The sequence below is a fragment of the Macaca mulatta genome, chromosome 2 (assembly GCF_049350105.2).
Source record: "Macaca mulatta isolate MMU2019108-1 chromosome 2, T2T-MMU8v2.0, whole genome shotgun sequence".
In the NCBI taxonomy this organism is placed as follows: domain Eukaryota; kingdom Metazoa; phylum Chordata; class Mammalia; order Primates; family Cercopithecidae; genus Macaca; species Macaca mulatta.
The window spans coordinates 138,023,319-138,041,259 of record NC_133407.1 but is presented as its reverse complement, the minus strand read 5'-3'; the positions used below and the strand labels follow the sequence as shown (position 1 = coordinate 138,041,259).

At 35.3% G+C, this 17,941-nt stretch overlaps 1 protein-coding gene across 1 annotated transcript in view; it reads left to right on the top strand.

Moving 5' to 3' along the window:
- The window catches only part of CNTN3 (contactin 3), a 339,447-nt gene that overhangs the window by 107,337 nt on the left and 214,169 nt on the right, over positions 1-17,941 (top strand). The window contains exons 3-4 of the mRNA XM_077994230.1: positions 2,347-2,473; positions 16,422-16,597. Of these exons, the coding sequence (XP_077850356.1) occupies positions 2,347-2,473; positions 16,422-16,597 (303 nt within the window). The remainder of the gene's footprint in view (positions 1-2,346; positions 2,474-16,421; positions 16,598-17,941) is intronic.

Sequence of the window (17,941 nt, the reverse complement as noted above, 5' to 3'; positions counted from 1 at the left end):
ATATGTTATCAGAAGTAAATCAGAAGCTATTACACCAGAAAAATGTTAGGAAATATTCACTATATTTGCAAGTATTTCTAAAGAGACATCATAAATATTTTTGACTTTCTAGGACAATAAATTCAATTAATAGAACAGACTGTCATTTTTGTTTTTACTTATTTCTATTCAGTGAATTGGTTAAGGGGCAAAATGAAGAAAATAGCAATATTACCTCTTTTAAATTAGGGGTGTTAGTAGCAATTTTAAAATCTGTTTCTTCTGGAAGTTGCCCTTTCCTAAAAAGGGAAATGGAAGCTTTTTTTTTTTTTTTTTTTCCCTTTGGGAATTTCCCCAATAGATAAAAGTAAAGATCAGGGACTAAAGGGGATAGCAAGCTGCTTTCTTAAAGGATGGTGGGGATTAGTAAGGGCTAATTGTGTGGTGATGTTGTGGTGCAAAGTTGCCCCGAGTCAGCTGAGCTGTGAACTTGCCCTCACTTCTGACAGTCTTTGAGTTCAGGAAGTTTCCAAATTTTCCTCATTTTTGATAATTTGCTAAAAGGACTTACAAACGTTGCTGAAAAGTGTTATACTCACAGTTATGTTATTTACAGGGAAAGGATCCATACTAAACTCAGCTAGAGGAAGACACACATAGGGCGGAGTCTGGAAGGTTTCAAATGCACAGCTTTTATTGTCCACAGGACATCTGACCCTTCCGGTATCGATGTGTGACAATACTCAAGGAGTATGAGAGCTAACGAGGGGAACTCGTTGAGCCTCGGTGTCTAAAGTTATTTGCTGAGACTTCATTATGTAGGTGTGACTGACTGGTTGCACATGTGGTTGAGCTGAGTCTCCACGTCATCTGATACCACATGACCCAAATCTCTCACCTTTAATCACATGGTTAGTCTGTCTGATGTGGCCAGTTTCCAACCCAAGACTATTGGGTGTGGCTGGCCCCACCCTAAGATCTAGTGTGGCCAGTCCCCATCCTAAGCAGACATTTCAAGCCCCACCCTAAGATCTAGTGTGGCCAGTCCCCATCCTAAGCAGACATTTCAATCAGCTATGGCGTAGATTACCTCCTAGAAGCTGAGGACAAAGATCAGACCTAGGGTACGGCCAAATTCCTTACAGAAGGGGTGAGAGAATATCCCTGCATGGACTGTGGAATCCATTATTCTAGAGTGTGTGTTTTACATTCTGCAGTGCTGTGTGAACTTGCTCATGCCACCTAACCACTTTTAGGCACAGTATTTGTCTTCTGTTGGGAATAATTATGGCATTTACCTCACAGAATATTCTGAGGAGTAATGAACACATTTGGGCACATAGGATTTACTTGAAAATTTCAGCTTTAGCAGCTGCTATTTTTATCATTTCAATGATTATTTTAATCATATTGTTATTTGTTGTTGTTATACTTATGGTAAATTTTTTTTTAATGCTAACTGCTATTTGAAGTAGCTAAAATGCCAGTTCATTGTTTTGGGGCCTTTTTTTGCTGCTTTTTGATCTCGTTTTGTCTGACTTTTCATGGATTCTTTGTCTCTTAGTCTGTTTATTCATTCTCTGAGTTAATAGAAACTCCTCTGTAATTTTGCTGAGCATTCCAAGCAAAATAGGAAAGTAAAGAGCTTTTTTTCCGGGGGGCCAATTTATTTGTTTTCAGAAATGCTATGGCAATGATTATACAACTGCAGTCCCATAAGTGTGGGTAGCATTATCTTATTCTTTTGTAAACTTGTAAACTCATAGTACATTAAAGAGATTTTTTGTCTGTATGTGGAAATTATCCTCAGAGCATGTTCAAGTTCTCTTAGCCAAAGTAGAAACATCTTTAAAAAGATACTTGTTCAGTGCTGTATCTTCCTCTTCAATTTGCTAGTAATAAAATGGACATCCCACCAAATATTGAGTGCTTTTCATTCCAAATGGCAAAATAGCATTGTCAAGCTTAAGATTTGCATGCCAAGCAGATTTTATGAAATTACTTAGGTGTTCAATTCGTTTTGAATTCAGCTTTAGTTTGGCAAAGAGGCTATGACCAAAAAGACTTAATAGTGTATTCATCAGTCTACACTTAGTTGTAGTTTGTTATAAAAAGTAATTACTGAAGTATGAAGTGATCTTAATATGGCAATATTTTTCATACCAATGCTAGTTCTCATAGAGTTGGTACTGCACTGTTGAGTGGGTGAATTGATTCCCTTTAACAAAACAATGTCTACAGAGCATTTTTCTTTGTAGGCACAGTACTAGATTTTTACTAGTTGCTTATTTTCTTCAATACTGGAATGTAACTTTTTACAATACCTTTTACTGATTATTATTTTTTGGATGTCTCTCCCCCATATAGGTGAGCTTCTCTTACAAGGCCCTGTGTTTGTCAAAGAACCCAGCAATAGTATTTTCCCTGTTGGTTCAGAAGATGAAAAAATAACTTTAAATTGTGAAGCAAGAGGCAACCCGTCACCTCATTACAGGTACAGTGAAAAGTTTGAAAATTCAAATTAAAAAAACCTAAACACATTTATGTGGAGATTGTGAACTTTTTTTGCTCTGGTATATTTATGCCATCAGTAAGAAAAAAATATATGAAGCTATAGTTGTATGATATATTCAACAGATTCAATATATGAAGATTTAAATCTGTATGTAGCATATATTTGATTAGTTATTGATCATGGCAGAATCCCTAAAGTAAGTAATGTCTTTTCATTGATTTTTAGTGCAATTTAATTTATAAACTTGGATTTACATTTATTGTGGGGATGAAATTGTGTTTTAAAGTTAATTTGAAATCATAGTTAAACAAATACTTCTGTGTCCCACCTTTTGTTCGTTTACCATTTTAATGGATTTGTGCTTGGAGATTCAATAAATATGGAAGAATAAAACACATTCTTACCAAAGTCATTTTAATGATTCTTGAAGAGAAAACATATTTCATTTGTTACATGTATATCAAGTTAAAGTCTATATTTTTAAGATTATATAAACAATTCCTCTTCACTGAAAACTTTCAAACATCATGAAAAGGTATAAGGAAAAAAGAAAAAAAAATCCATACTCCCACCACCTTAAAACAAAATATTGATATTTTGGGGATGATGATGGATTATTTGGATCAGATGGGTATTTGTATTATTAAATAACCCAGGACTAATCATTTTTACTCTTAGGAGTGCTTGTGAGACCCGCTTTCATGAAGAGATGAATTATTTATAAATTACATGCTGCATTCTTATAAGTGGTTGAAAGTATTCAAGACACCTTTAAAACAACACTCTCTTATCGCTTCTCGGCCTTTTGGCTAAGATAAGGTGTAAAACAACACACTCTTTCATGCAATGTGAACATCTACTACGAAAACCCCATTTACACCGTTAGTTTGCTTGAAAAACCTTTTCTATAATCTGCAGAATAAGCAAACTTCAGCCAGTATTAATAAAATTTTAAATGCTTAGAGTTGTAATTTAGATCTTATTGAACCACTGTTGTTCTCTTAAACTATATAAATAATTGAAGCCAATAGTCATGGTAAATTGGGTGAGGATTGGGGTAGAAGGTAGGTTTTTGTATTTTTGCATCTGGAAGTAATCAAGATAGTCTCTTTCAACAATATTTAACAACATATTTATTGAGGCCCTATTGTATACTTCAACAAAATAAGCATTTTAATTCCAGGTTCCTGATTAGAGTTGGCAAAGATGAGAAAAAGTTTTTCTCTGCCTCTACCTCTTTCTATAGAAATAAGAAGTTATTTAATAAAATCATTTAAAAAAGCAAGAAACTGTTTTATGAACTAGTTCCATTAATCAGACATAAGCATATGCCACATCTGGAAATATTTTCTTCTTACGGGGAAAGTTGAACAGATCAGCTTAACAAGACATTATCCTGGAAATATTTTTTTCCAGCATTTTTGTATGGCATTCTAACACCTTTTAAATGCATCTGTTTGTTTCTCCCTGAAATGAAGGATTATTCTCATGGACATAGCTGTAAATATGATAACGCAGCCATGTGAATGACTCATGTGTGGGCTCTTTTTCTGTTGTCAGGAAAGTTGTATTTCCTGGTGTTTATCTTATGAATAATTTGGTGATAAATGTGTTCAGCTGAAAAGTTGTCAAGATACGAGATTTCGTCATATAAGAATGTATTTCTAAATGAATAGATTAATTATGTTTGTATATTTTTATCACATAGAAAAATATTTTGAGCTTAGATATCCAAAAATAACCTTGTGTAGTTATTATGTCTTTTTTTTTCTTTTTTTTTTTTTTTTTACTAATGAGATGTTTATTTGATTGTGAGATGTTTATTTGATTGTGAGATGTTTATTTGATTGTTGAATCAGTGAACAAAGATGAATATTAAACAGTACATATGGTTTGACCCATTTTTATGCAAATGTGTTTGTTGTTAGTACTTCTATGTATATATTTATACCAGAGGGGAAAAAAAGACAGGAAAGGTGTATGGTGAAATAATGGTAGTGAAATTTGGGGTTGATAACCTTTCTTATTTATTTAGTTTTTGTTTGTTTGTTTTTTGAGATGGAGTCTCGCTCTGTCGCCCAGGCTGGAGTGCAGTGGCACAATCCCAGCTCACTGCAACCTCCACTTCCCGGGTTCAAGAGATTCTCCTGCCTCAGCCTCCCAAGTAGCTGGGTCTACAGGCACAACCCACCATGCCCAGCTAATTTTTACATTTTTAGTAGAGACAGGGTTTCACCATATTGGCCAGGCTGATCTCAAACTCCTGACCTCGTGATCTGCCTACCTTGGCCTCCCAGAGTGCATTATGTCTTTATATACTAGGTGCCTGTTGTAATACCATGGAGTCTGTATTTAAATATATTGATAACATGTAAAATGTTGATAAAGAAGTTTCACTGTTTGCATAGTGATTTTTGTTTTATTTTACGTCCTGGGATATCATCCTGGTATTTATATGTTACGATTTAAACAAAATCTGTAACTGAGACTAGGAGATGTGTGATTTATTAGTTTTAGGTTTGATAAATGAAGAAATTTAACATGTTTGTTATTGTTTGATGATTTTTGGTTTGTAGCCAAATAGAGCAGATACTTTGATTATAACTTTAAAATTTTTCTAAAGTTAAGATTTCTAACCAATATAAAATTTCACTTAAACTAAAAGTTTATGATCACTAGAAATTTAGACCTAGAAAAGCACAAGGGAAGCTCTTTTCATTCTAAGAAATATCAGACTTTGTTTTAACAAGAAACAACCCCTTGTTATTCATGTTATCTGAGTAAGAAATAGATTGTGCCACTGCAGTAAATGGGGTATGGAAAAATGTGGGTTGTAATGACAAATTTATCTTGTTAGATGACATCTTTATTTTTGGCCTTATTTTTTCCCTACCTTTTAACTTTAATATTCAACTAGGTAATATTTCACATTATTCTTTAAAATGGTTCAGAATAAAATATGCTTGCTTATTTTTTTTTATTGTCCTTCAAAAATCACAAATAAATACTATAAATATATAATGACATCGAGGATATAAAAAGGAAGAATATGGTGGAATTTTTTACATGAAGTCAGAGAAAGCATTTTTTAACATATATAATCATAAATATAAGCAGATAGAGAGGTAGCCAAGGAGGAATATTAAGGAGCCATGTGAAACCACTTGTTAAAGGCAATCCGAACATGTTTCTAAGGATTCAGAATAAAGTTAAAGAATCTTGTAAAGAATGTCCTTTGAAAGCCCAAAGCCTGCCTTGTAGACTGATGCCAACTTGTCTGATGAGTGATCTTGTCTTTGTTTTTATCCCATCAGGTAAAAAGAACTCTTAATTGGCCATGTTAGAAATCCAAAAGTTCAGAAATTCTCAAGAGAAATTACTTGTCTTAGGGTTTAATTGAGGATTTTATTCTTTCTTTTGCATTTCCCTGCCTGAGCCCCAAAGCCTATATTTAAAGGTTAATTAGTGTTCAGTCTCATTGTAATTGCTGATAGTGCTGAAAGAGGTTACCCTGAGGAAGTATTAATACTTTTTCTAAATGGGAAAGATTTTCTTCCACTTTTTGTGGGGTTAGAAGTGTCCAACCAGCTATGCTAAGATGAAAGACCACAAATAGGAGAATCCCTGGTCACAGATGCTGATGTCATTTAAAGGGGTCACGTGTTTTAGTGAGTGGGGTAAAATAGGTACATGCCAACAGGGACCAGGCAAATAACAACATTGAAAGAGGAAGGCCTGCGTGAAGAGCATATAGACATATTGAATAACGGCTGGAAACTGTCCATCATTCAGCCCCGAGCCTATCATCATGTGGTCATAACTGCTTCCCAGCACTGGCCAATTGTTACCATCTAGGAATCCTGCTCCGGTATTACCAAAGCTTTTTAAGAGAGTTTTAAAATTTAGATATTTTCATTTTGGAATCTCTCACTTTACTGTTAACTCTAATGTGGACCAAAAAATATAAGTCTTAAGTCTGAATGAGGCCCATGTGGGCCTTGTGTTTCCAACTTTTAGTCTCACTCAAGACTTAGAGGTGTGCTGTCCAATATGGTAGCCAGTAACCACATGTGACCCTTGAAATTTAAATCAATTAAGTTAAACTAAAAATTCAGTTGTTCAGTCACAGCAGCTTCATTTCAAGTGCTTGGTAGCCACAGGTGGCTTGTTGCCACTGTATTTGACAGTACAGATGAATATGCCCAGGCTTGCAGAATGTTTCAGGTCGACCCCTGGGCCCACAACTCTTTCCTATAAATGCTCTTTCATTTTTCTCTCTTCACAAGGAAGTAAACAGAACATTATTCTCTGTCAGCTCTATAGGAACAGGTAAACACTTTTAATAGAGTATAAGGAATCTGGGATACAGAAGTTGTAAGGGCTAAATATCATTGCAAAGTGGAGGTTTTTCTTGGCCACAGTTGCCTTGAAACATGGTTCTCTATAATGGAGTCACATCCTGCACATGTTTAATTTACTGATAGTCAGCTAAATGCATTCAGTATAAGAAAGAAAGGGAAAATAAAATAATATGCTAATTTCTGCTAACCATTTATTCAAGGAATGGATGTAAGGAAGGGAAGTCTGTGTTTATTTCTTGTCTATATATTGACACATAGTAATGTATATCTAGGCACACAGAGTACTACACATAGTACTGTATTTGGCTATATATATATAGTGTGTATATATATAGTATTATGCTATCAATTCTATATACATATAGTGTTCCATTTTTAGAATATATAGTACATATATAGTATATGTGCTATATGCTGTATAGTTTATATCATAATATAGCATATATATGACATTTTTAAGCATAATTTTGATTATACGCAATTTGTCCTTTACATATTTCTTATTGCTATGTAAGATCTGATATTGTTATTTTACTTTTATGCCTCAAGGCAAGACAAGTTATTGTTCCTCTAAATTATTTTGACACTTAAAGAAATGAAATCTTTTTTGTCAGATTTCTAAGTCCAGTTCTCTGTGTTCATGCTCAAGTTCAACTCCTTTCCACATCCTGGCTTCTCTAGCTGGTGAGCTGTGGTCCCCACACCCACAATCAGCCAGGGAGAGTAATGAAATAGCCACATGGTGGAATGAAGACAAAACATAAACACTAAAGAATATCTACAGTGCCTGAGGCAAACAGAGGTAGAGGTAAGAGCCTCTTACAGGGCTATTTAAACTTGGTTGCACTATCATCTCTCCCAGGAAGCCTTCTTGACATCCTTAGTGCTGGATTCTGTGCTCAAACAATGTGCCCAACCATTGCATTGCATTGTCTGTATGGTAAAGCTTATCAAAATGAAGTCAGATTGCCCTAGTAGGCTGTAACTCCTTTAAAGGTGAAGACACCTTTAAAGGTGAAGTGTGTTCTTCATTCTTACATTCCAAATGCCTAGCGAAATAGTGAATGCTTAATTGGTGGCATCAACAAAGTGGTATAAAGTTAATAAGGGGGAAAACAAATAACAGATTTTGGAATTGTATTACATTTCAGGAGTCAAGAATATCATGAAGGATCACAGGGTCAGAAGTTGTTAATAGTTTATTCTATAAGATATTCTTAAATGTGTATTGAGTCTGATTTTTTGGCTCCATTTAAAGACAGATTGCCTTGAGGTGACAAAGATGGCTGCCTGGAACTCCAGGCTACTCATTTCTTCTGCAAAATGTCAACTGGAAGAGTAGGGTATCTTTCTCATAAATGTCATCAAAAGCTCCAAATGGTGTCAGAAAAATGTGAAATAAAAATGAAGCTAATCCTGTCGGTAGTCAATACCCAGCAGAGATATAAAGGTTAGATTTCAGATATTAAAGGTGATAGTACAGCAAAATAAATCACATCCTTTGTTTCTCTTTCTTGTGTTTTTTCAGTGGGGCAAGGGGAATGGATATACACGTATTGATCAAACACAAGCTAAATCAGTTGGGTCACATTCACATTCTTTACCAATCGGTAAGGCTGAGACACGGAATATTCTGACTGGCCAGGCCAGGGTCATGTGAGGAGGGCTTCTTTAAAGGAGAATGGAGGTGGTGCTACCAGGAAAAGCTAAGATGGCTGCAGGGAAGGCAATAAGGGAAAACATCTGTAACACTCCTTGAAATAATATTTATTTATTTATTATAAATAAATAATAAATTTATTATTTATTTATTAGAGCCTTGCTAATAAATAAATTTATTTATTTATTAAGATAAATAAATAAGAGCCTTGCTCTGTCGCCCAGGCTGGAGTGCAGTGGCCGGATCTCGGCTCACTGCAAGCTCCGCCTTCCGGGTTTACTCCATTCTCCTGCCTCAGCCTCCCGAGTAGCTGGGACTACAGGCGCCCGCCACCTCGCCCAGCTAGTTTTTTTGTATTTTTTTAGTAGAGACGGGGTTTCACCGTGTTAGCCAGGATGGTCTCGATCTCCTGACCTCGTGATCCGCCTGTCTTGGCCTCCCAAAGTGCTGGGATTACAGGCTTGAGCCACCGCGCCCGGCCTCCTTGAAATAATTTTAAGAGACTCCATGATTGATATGAACCAGGTTAGAACCACATAAAGTGAACAGTTGTTTTTAATCCCAATGTAGCTGTCTAATCTGTTTTATGTTTGTATGGATGTTCAAAATTTATCAATGAGGGAGAACTGGGAATCTATATCATAAAACACATTTTAAACATTCAATTTTTTTTAAAAAACAGCATCGCAACTTTAACTCATTTAGGTCTTTAGCAGTTGTTGCTGAAGTCTAAGTAGTTATTTTTGGATAAAGTATTGAATATGCAAATTCAGACATTCATTCTTTCAAAGGCTGCAATTATTCTCATCACTTCAGTAAACATATTAACAAACATTGCATTTGAACACAAACGCATTTGCTTATTAACTTGAAAGCTGCATCTAAAACCACAAATTGCTTCTGTGATTAAATTTCTGATTTTCCTGTCAAACCCCAAATCAAGTATTGCCTGTTGATTTAGTGTGGATATATTTTCTAAACCCGAATCCCAGCCCCCCCAAATTTTAGTAAGTTATTTTGTTCTTTTCACATTGGTTTATGTTAAAGTTTAAAATGCAACGTTTGTTTTTCTCCAGAATATTGTTTGTATGTCCGTTGTCCAGACCAGATTTTGTGTGACACAATAGATATTCTGAAAGATAATAGCTTTATATAATCGACTGTAAGATGAATTCTATTTGGGGATCATTTTTTAAGCTACTTGAAGTCATTTTTTTTCAGTTTTGTTAGCCTCAATTTCAAGTCGTGATATTGTCTAACCTTATTAGCAAGTTCAAATGGAAGACACAATTTAGAGCCTACTGCCTTAAATTATACCAATGATAAAATACATCTGTGTTTATATTCATTATTGTTATTCCATACTAGCGTGGTTTTGTGGAAAGGTTGTCATTGCTGATAATAACTAATATGTTAAATAATAATAACTAGTAAGATAAAGGAAAACAGTGATGCATTAATTCCCTATCTTTAAGATTGTTTATTGACAATAAAGATGACCACAGTCAGTGAAGACTATGTGGAGGTTAGTTATGGCTAGGATAGAGAATAGAATTAGATTGCTTTATTCAAGAAACTTCTACTAGTCCCTGTCGTGTACAAAGTATGATGCCTGATGATAGAAATTCAACAGTGATTGAAATAGCCATTATCCAGCGGAGCTTACGTACTTTGAAAAGCTCCTTTTGACCCTTAGAATTTAGGCTTTTTTTACTGATTTAACTCATTATACCGATTTGTGTTTACACACACACACACACACACAGACATTCATTTTCTTTCTCTCTCTCAAACATAGTTTGTTCTTTGTATTGGAAGGCGGTGATTTTTATACCCTCAGCCACTGATGTTTTAGTTTATTTCGTGAAAGTGACAATGAAAGTTTTTATCATTTAGGAGTAATAACTACCAGTTTTGAAATATCTCCTGTGTCAAGTGCATTATGCTTTCTATTCAAGAATCAAAAATTGTTGGCCTCAGGGCATAGCGCTGTTTTAAGGAAATTGTATTCAAATTCATTTATAGGTGGAAATCTGCCCTAGACTCCACCATTATATTTTATTAGGCTTGGTCCAATTCTCTCAGACACTACCTTTTCTAGCCAGTGTCCCTGTTGTGTGTAGAAAATGTAACTAAGATTTAAAAGAAGGGGATTGATCAAAGATACGCTCCCTTAAGTAGGCCAGTAACCCAGGACTTCTAATTCCAGTACCCCAAATATTTCTCTCTGATTATTGACTGAGACACAAGTTCACATAGAACCTTCACACAAACCAGTTTAAGAGGATGAGAGCTCATTGAGAATTACTAGATTTGTGAAATATGAGTAATAAATCATTTCTCACTTGTGATTCTAAAAGCAAATTCTAATTTGTATAGAATGAGTGTTTGAACACTGAAGGCTGACACTGAACGTATAGGATCATTCAAGAGTGTTACAACATGATGATTATGCAAAGGTGTTTAATCTTGTGACATTTACCACCAAGCTGAAGCTACAAGGCTAGTCTGCTTCTGGAGCACAATGTAAATGTTATATGATTGAAATGCTGGTATGTGTAGCCGTAAGAGACATGAGGTTGCCTTCTTTTGCTCCAGATCACTGCATTAAGCCTTTTGGAATGGGATTTGGGAATGCAAATATACTTTTATGAAGTTTTAAATAATTTTCATATTTCAAAAAGATTTCATTCTGATAGAGTTCCTGGTGAACTTTTAAATTCCTTGATAAAAGTAGAAATTTATAACTTGTACAAAGAATTATGAATATGCATAACCAAAAGGCAATGTTTACTACTAAAAGCTTCCCAAATTTATGACCTGAGTGTGCCATTTACCTCTCATACCTTACTACTGAGTGTTGTGTTCATAAAGCCCGGACAGTTGGATTAGTTTCCTGCAAAGAAAATGAGTCTAATTTGAAGATTTATTGGCCGCATACTTTGTAAAAGAAGGAGCTGAGCCTGCATATCCCTTCAGGTTTTTTTGTTTGTTTACTTGCTTGTTTGTTTGAGACAGGATCTGGCTCTGTCTCCAACATTGGAGTGCAGTGGTGCCATCTCAGCTGGCGGCAAGCTCCATCTCCCAGGCTCAAGCCCTCTCATCCTAGTCTCCCGAGTAGTGGGGACTACAGGTGCATGCCATCACACCTGGCTAATTTTCACATTTTTTTTGTAAAGATGGGGTTTTGCCATGTTGCCCAGGCTGGTCTCAAACTAGTGGCTTCAAGAGATCTGCCCAGCTTGACCGCCCAAAGTATTAGGATGACAGGCATGAGCCACTGTGCCTGGCCCTTAATATTCATCTCTTACATGAATGAAAATACTAGACATACTTAGAAGTCAGTCCCAAATATAAGTATTTTGCGTTAGTAACTTAGGTATACTATTTTGTTTCTTGGGATAAAATATTAATAACTGTTGGCAGCTTAGGCCCAGAGATTACTTGCACATTTCAGAGTTTAAACAAAGACAACCCTTTTGAATTCACATATTTTCAGCAAGAGGAAAAACAATCAATGTTTAATAAGATATTGAGAAATTTTATATAACCTGGGGTGAGCTCCATTTAATGATGACTAGTATTAGGCAGGAGAAAAATAATTATATTGCTTTGTTAAAATAAACATTCTTCTGGTTATGGCAAGTATAATTTAGCTCTAAAGAGTTTACTAACTCGAATGCACTAATACTTTGAGAACATATTTAAAAATTCAGGAACATATTTTAAAAATAATAGTCTTTGCCTTTTCACATAGTGAAATAATCTAGGGATTGTGTCTGTATGATGAATACCTAACTAAAGGAAGTGAGAAGCATTTGTGTGTAATGGAACAAATCTTTTCCATTTTGGTTCTTTAGTCAAAACTTAAGGATGATAGCTTTTACATCTTAGACACATAATGAAATAAAGTATATTCCAGCATATTTTATGGTTTCTTAAATCTTTCCAGCTATTAAATCCATAAGAATAAGTGCTTCTCCATATTCTATTTATCTTTAAAATTTTCCATACAGCCACTGTACCTTGATTATTCTTCAGCTAAACACAAAAACACAATTTTCAAATGAAGCCATCAGGCATGCTTAGTCAGGCCATAAACATTCGAACTCCTGAGCTAAAAAGTGTTTTTTCCTATAAAAACTGCTCTTTTTAGGTGAGGAAAACTCAAGTGCCCTTTGTCATGAGAGTCTTTCATTCAAAAGTGTTTGAACTTAACTGCATCTTTCCTGATTTGTGTTTAGAGGAGTTTGTCCTGCTGCAAGCATTTAGTCACTTGGTAACTGAGAAATCTCTTACAACTTAAAAAATTAAACCCACCCACTTGTGATTTACTGTCAGATGTATTCTTTAAAAGTCAGTGTCAGTATATGTTCTCAGCCTACTTTTTGCTGACTTCTCAGGGCAGGTACCAATGTTGTCCAACCATAAGTGGAAGACACAGTCTGTTCCATGTAAAAGGAGAGGACTAAAAGCATTGAATCGAACATAGAACTAACATGTGCTAGGAATGGAACAAAAGAGAAGCAAAGGGGACAGATGGGTTTGCAGCCTTTGATGGGGCCTCCTCCCATACTAGCCATGACATTTGCCCGTTTGTTGAATGCCTACCCTGTGGAAGCACTGAGCTGAGAGCTTTGCATACATTGTCTGAACAAATTTGAAGAGCAATCCTATGGGATAGATGGCATTCTCTCCATTTTATATGTTAAAAGCTTAGGTTCAGGAGTGTTAGGTCATTTTCCATGGCCATGCGGTGGGTGTCAGGTGAGTCCAACTGATAAACCAATGAGCAGTTGTTACTGAATCCCATTTCTTTTCATTATACTGTTGCTTGAAAGGCATAGCTAAGGCCTGGGGATTAGGCAGAGGGGGTGGGGGTGGGAACAGAAACTAGGAAACTAGGGGAAAAAATATCTACAAAAATGTGAGCTTCAGGAAGTCAAGAACCTTTTACCACAACTTCAGAACATGGAAAATTGCCCAATATAGACACTTCATAAATGTTTTTTTGCTGACTGAGAAGAACGGAGGGAGGGAGGAAGAGAGGAAGAGAGGGAGAGAGGGAAGGAGGGAAGGAGGGAAGGAAGGAAGGAAGGAAGGAAGGAAGGAAGGAAGGAAGGAAGGAAGGAAGGAAGGAAGGAAGGAAGGAAGAGGGAGGGAAGGGCTTTCTAATCGGCTGTTGAATATGAAATAGGCTAAATTAAAAGTGAGCAGTTCTTTTCTGCTTGTGTCTACTGTAGGCAGTCCATGGTTACTTTTGGGGGATAGTCTAGATCAGTTTTTCTTAAACTTGAATATGCATATTAGACCCTGGGAAATCTTAAGATGCAGATTCTGACTCAGTAGATGTGGGGTATTGCCCTAGATTATGCATCTCCAACAGGCTCTCATGGGGTGCTGATGCTGGCTTGCAGACCATATTGTGTTTCAGAGTATTCACAAAGAGTGTGAATGGACACTTTTTCTTTATTTTACTTGCTTTTCTGAATTTCTGTGGTTCTAGGACTTGGGATGGAATAAGATGAAAGAAGGTTTATGAGTGCTCCCATTTCAAATTCAAACCTTAAGGTAGACCTAAAATCAAAATGAGATGTTCATGCAGATATGAAATTGACTTGGGAAGGATCATAAGAGAGTTACTTTACAAGTAAACCGAACAAAAACCAACAGCAGAAATCTGCCATAAATAAAAAAGATGTAGCTTTTTCTTTCTAATTTTGTTCCAGTTCAAAAGAGAAGAGTTGGAACCTCCAGTGTGTTCTCTTAATTTCATTTGGGTCTTCTTATTAAAATGTTGCTTTAAGACCTAAGGAGTTCGTATGTGAAGGAAAAAAGAAAAAGTGAGCAAGCCTTGAGTTTTAAAATTAGCAAATGATAAAATATCACTTTGAGCAGTATGGATTAAACTTATAAACTCACCCATTTTCTTTACTACTCAGTCATTAAAACTTCATTATGCATTATTTCTGATATAGAAAATGATATAGACATACAATAGGGCATAATGATGAACTTCCATATAATTACTTCTTAATTTAAGAACTAAAACCAAAAAAGCTAAATTTCCCAGTGTAGGCCCCCTAAACACATCCTACTATCTCTCTGTGAGAGCTTTAAAATACCTTACAGTTGAAGTTTGTGGCCGGCCACGGTGACTCACGCCTGTAATCCCAGCACTTTGAAAGGCCGAGGCAGATGGATCACAAGGTCAGGAGGTTGAGACCATTCTGGCTAACACAGTGAAACCCTGTCTTTACTAAAAATGCAAAAAAATTAGCCGGGCCTAGTGGTGGGTGCCTGTAGCCCCAGCTACTCGGGAGGCTGAGGCAGGAGAATTGCGTGAACTCGGGAGGCAGAGCTTGCAGTGAACTGAAATTGTGCCACTACACTCCAGCCTGGGCGACAGAGCGAGACTCTGTTCTCAAAAAAAAAAAAAAAGTTGAGATTTATAATTTTCATACTTTTAAAAATATACTTAGTACATAATTAATAACAAATTAAATATTATTGTATTATACAGTATAATTATATATAAAATATAACATATAATGATTATATATTAAAATGTATTATACATTTTAATGTAGTAAGTAGATTTTAAAAGGTCTGAAAATTATAAACCTCAACTGTGTTTTAAAACTTCACATAAATGGTATCTAACTGAATGTTTTAATTTACCTTTTTATGCACCATTGCTTGAGTCATCCCTGTTTATAAAAGTGGCCCATTTTCACAATTGTATAATATTCCATTTAACTTTATGCACTTCTATTTGAGACGATGTTCACATTTCATCTCTTTGTATGTTTTCACAAAATATGTGCAGGTTAAATATTTTATGTTTTAAATCAACAATTTAGAGATGTCCCATATCACTGAAGAACTCTGAGCTGGAATTCAAGTAGGTGCGACTCCTGATCCCACCAATTAATAGTTTTGGGGACAGTTGTCAACTCACACAGTTGCTTTATTAAAATCATTATCTATCGAATAGGCATATTTTTCATTTTTGGTAAATTATTATAAAGAATAATTGATATGACCATGGTTATAATATGCTACAATTTACAGAACTGATGGCAGTGTAATTTCATTATAAAAATTGGGCCATCTAGGAGGTGGGTGCCCTGTTTTTTACAGTAATGTGTTCTTGAGATTGTGGGATATGAATGAGTATTTAAAGGTGAAGTCCCGTGATACTTCAAGCATACTTACTGTTTAAAAACTTTCAGCTTAAAAACTCTTATTTAAAATCCAGCTTCTCCCTTCGTTTATCTTTAGGCTTCTCATTGATAAATATGGCTCTGGGGTGAGTGCCTTTACTTTTTCCGACCCCCTAGGTGGTGTTTATGGTCTTTTACCACAGTGTACCATTTTGTAAATAGCACTGTGATGGCTTAGAAAAGTGGAGAATGCCTTGGGGACAGGTATTTACCCAGACAAATTGAAATGGATAGTTGAGCACTTACCCAATTAATTTATTAAATGTGCTCAGTCAATCTGGATAAATCAAAGAAATGTGCTGTTGTCTTCCTTCATTGTCAGCAGGAGCTTGGCCTAAAGTATCTGAGATAATTACCTCAACTTTCTAATTCATCTTTGCCTTTGCAGACCTAGCCTAACTTTTCCCCTAGTGAGCAAACAAAATCATTCCCATCTCCTAAGAAACGTTTAAAACCCTTTAACTTATAGATGCTACTCTGTTGTACTTTCTACTGTGCTTTAACTTTTTGTTTCTGATACATACTTGGCCATATTTGATCTTCAGTTATGTAACACTTGAATAATATATGTATCACTTTTTACTTATATGAGGGATAATGTTTAAAGTAGATTTTATAATGGAGAGCCCTCTTTTAAGTTAAAAATACTAAGGGGGGAAACCTTGATATTTGTTTTACAGATGGCAACTGAATGGAAGTGATATTGATACGACTATGGAACATCGTTATAAGTTGAATGGAGGAAATCTTGTGGTTATTAACCCCAACAGAAATTGGGATACAGGAACTTACCAATGTTTTGCAACAAATTCACTTGGAACAATTGTCAGCAGAGAAGCCAAGCTTCAGTTTGCCTGTAAGTTTATGTTCACATGTCTAGCAAATCCAACATTAGAAAATAGGTAACTTAATTTGTGTAGTTGTTTTGGATTTCAGAAATGACACGTGGATTTTATTAATTCCATAAATAGGCTGAGAAGGCGATTCAGTGTGATTTTTGGACACTTTGTAGTGTTCAAATCAGAACTTAAAGTGTGTATGTGTGTGTGTGTATGTATATGCAGGTGTACATGTGTGCATGTAGGGGTGTGTGTGTGTGTGTGTGTTCTGTTTTAGTATTTCACAAGGATTCTGTTTAGGGAACAGAGAAGAATTCAGTTGAGGATATTTTTATTAAGCAGCTACTGTGCGCATTGTACTGTGGAAAAAATGTGAAAGAATTGTCAGATATGGCCCTTGCTTTGGAAGAACATTTAGAAAATTCCATCTGATAAACCTGAAAATATTAAAGAACAAAGACTGTGAGAACAAGAAGAAATTAACATATGTGGTGACATGTTGTTGACTCCTCTGGGGTCTTGTCACAGATGACCTCACAGATTACCCTCAGCACAGCTCCCACTGAGGCCTGGGCTCTAGAAACCTTTTAACCAAATAACCATGTTATTTGGACCTGGGTGGACACATAGCTCAACCTGAGAAAGTCACATGCTTTCTCTAGAAAATTTGGACTTGGACCCACAGGCCCAATTTATATTTTATCTTTGCTTATTTTCTCTCTTTTTTTTTTTTTTTGTTTCTTTTCACTAGTCTCTCTATATTTTAGCTGTGTATTTTGTATATAATGCAAAGCATGATTACCTTGGTTCTAAGATTTCTTTTAGTTATTTACACCTAATAATTCTGAAATTGCAAAGCATGTGTTCTTATAATGAGATGGTATTCTTTCTGTTTTCCCCATAAAGTTTTTATTAAATTAATGATGGGTCATTTAATGCATGGCCTATTCTTTTGCTTTCTATTTTAATAATGGCAAGGGTTGACTTTGCTTGTGCCATTATATTCTGTGTGTTCTGTTTTTCATATTTATTTGTTCTTTCCTTTGTTTTATCTTTATTTTTGTTCTGCAGGCAAAATATTTTTTACTTGTATCTTCCCTGCATATTTTGAAAGCTATATGTGATGTTTATATTATACAACTAGTTACCCATAAGTTTACTAAACCACTTTGTATGTATTTCTCTAATAGCCAGAATTTATTTTTTGAAAGCTTCTCCATTGTAAACAAAGAGTTTAGCTTCCTTTTTCCTCTTGCGCTATGTTTTGCAGTCTTAGTGCAATTTCCATGGTTATTGATTTAAATTATGCTATTTTAATGTATATAGAAATGTGTATATATATGTTTGTATATGTATAAATA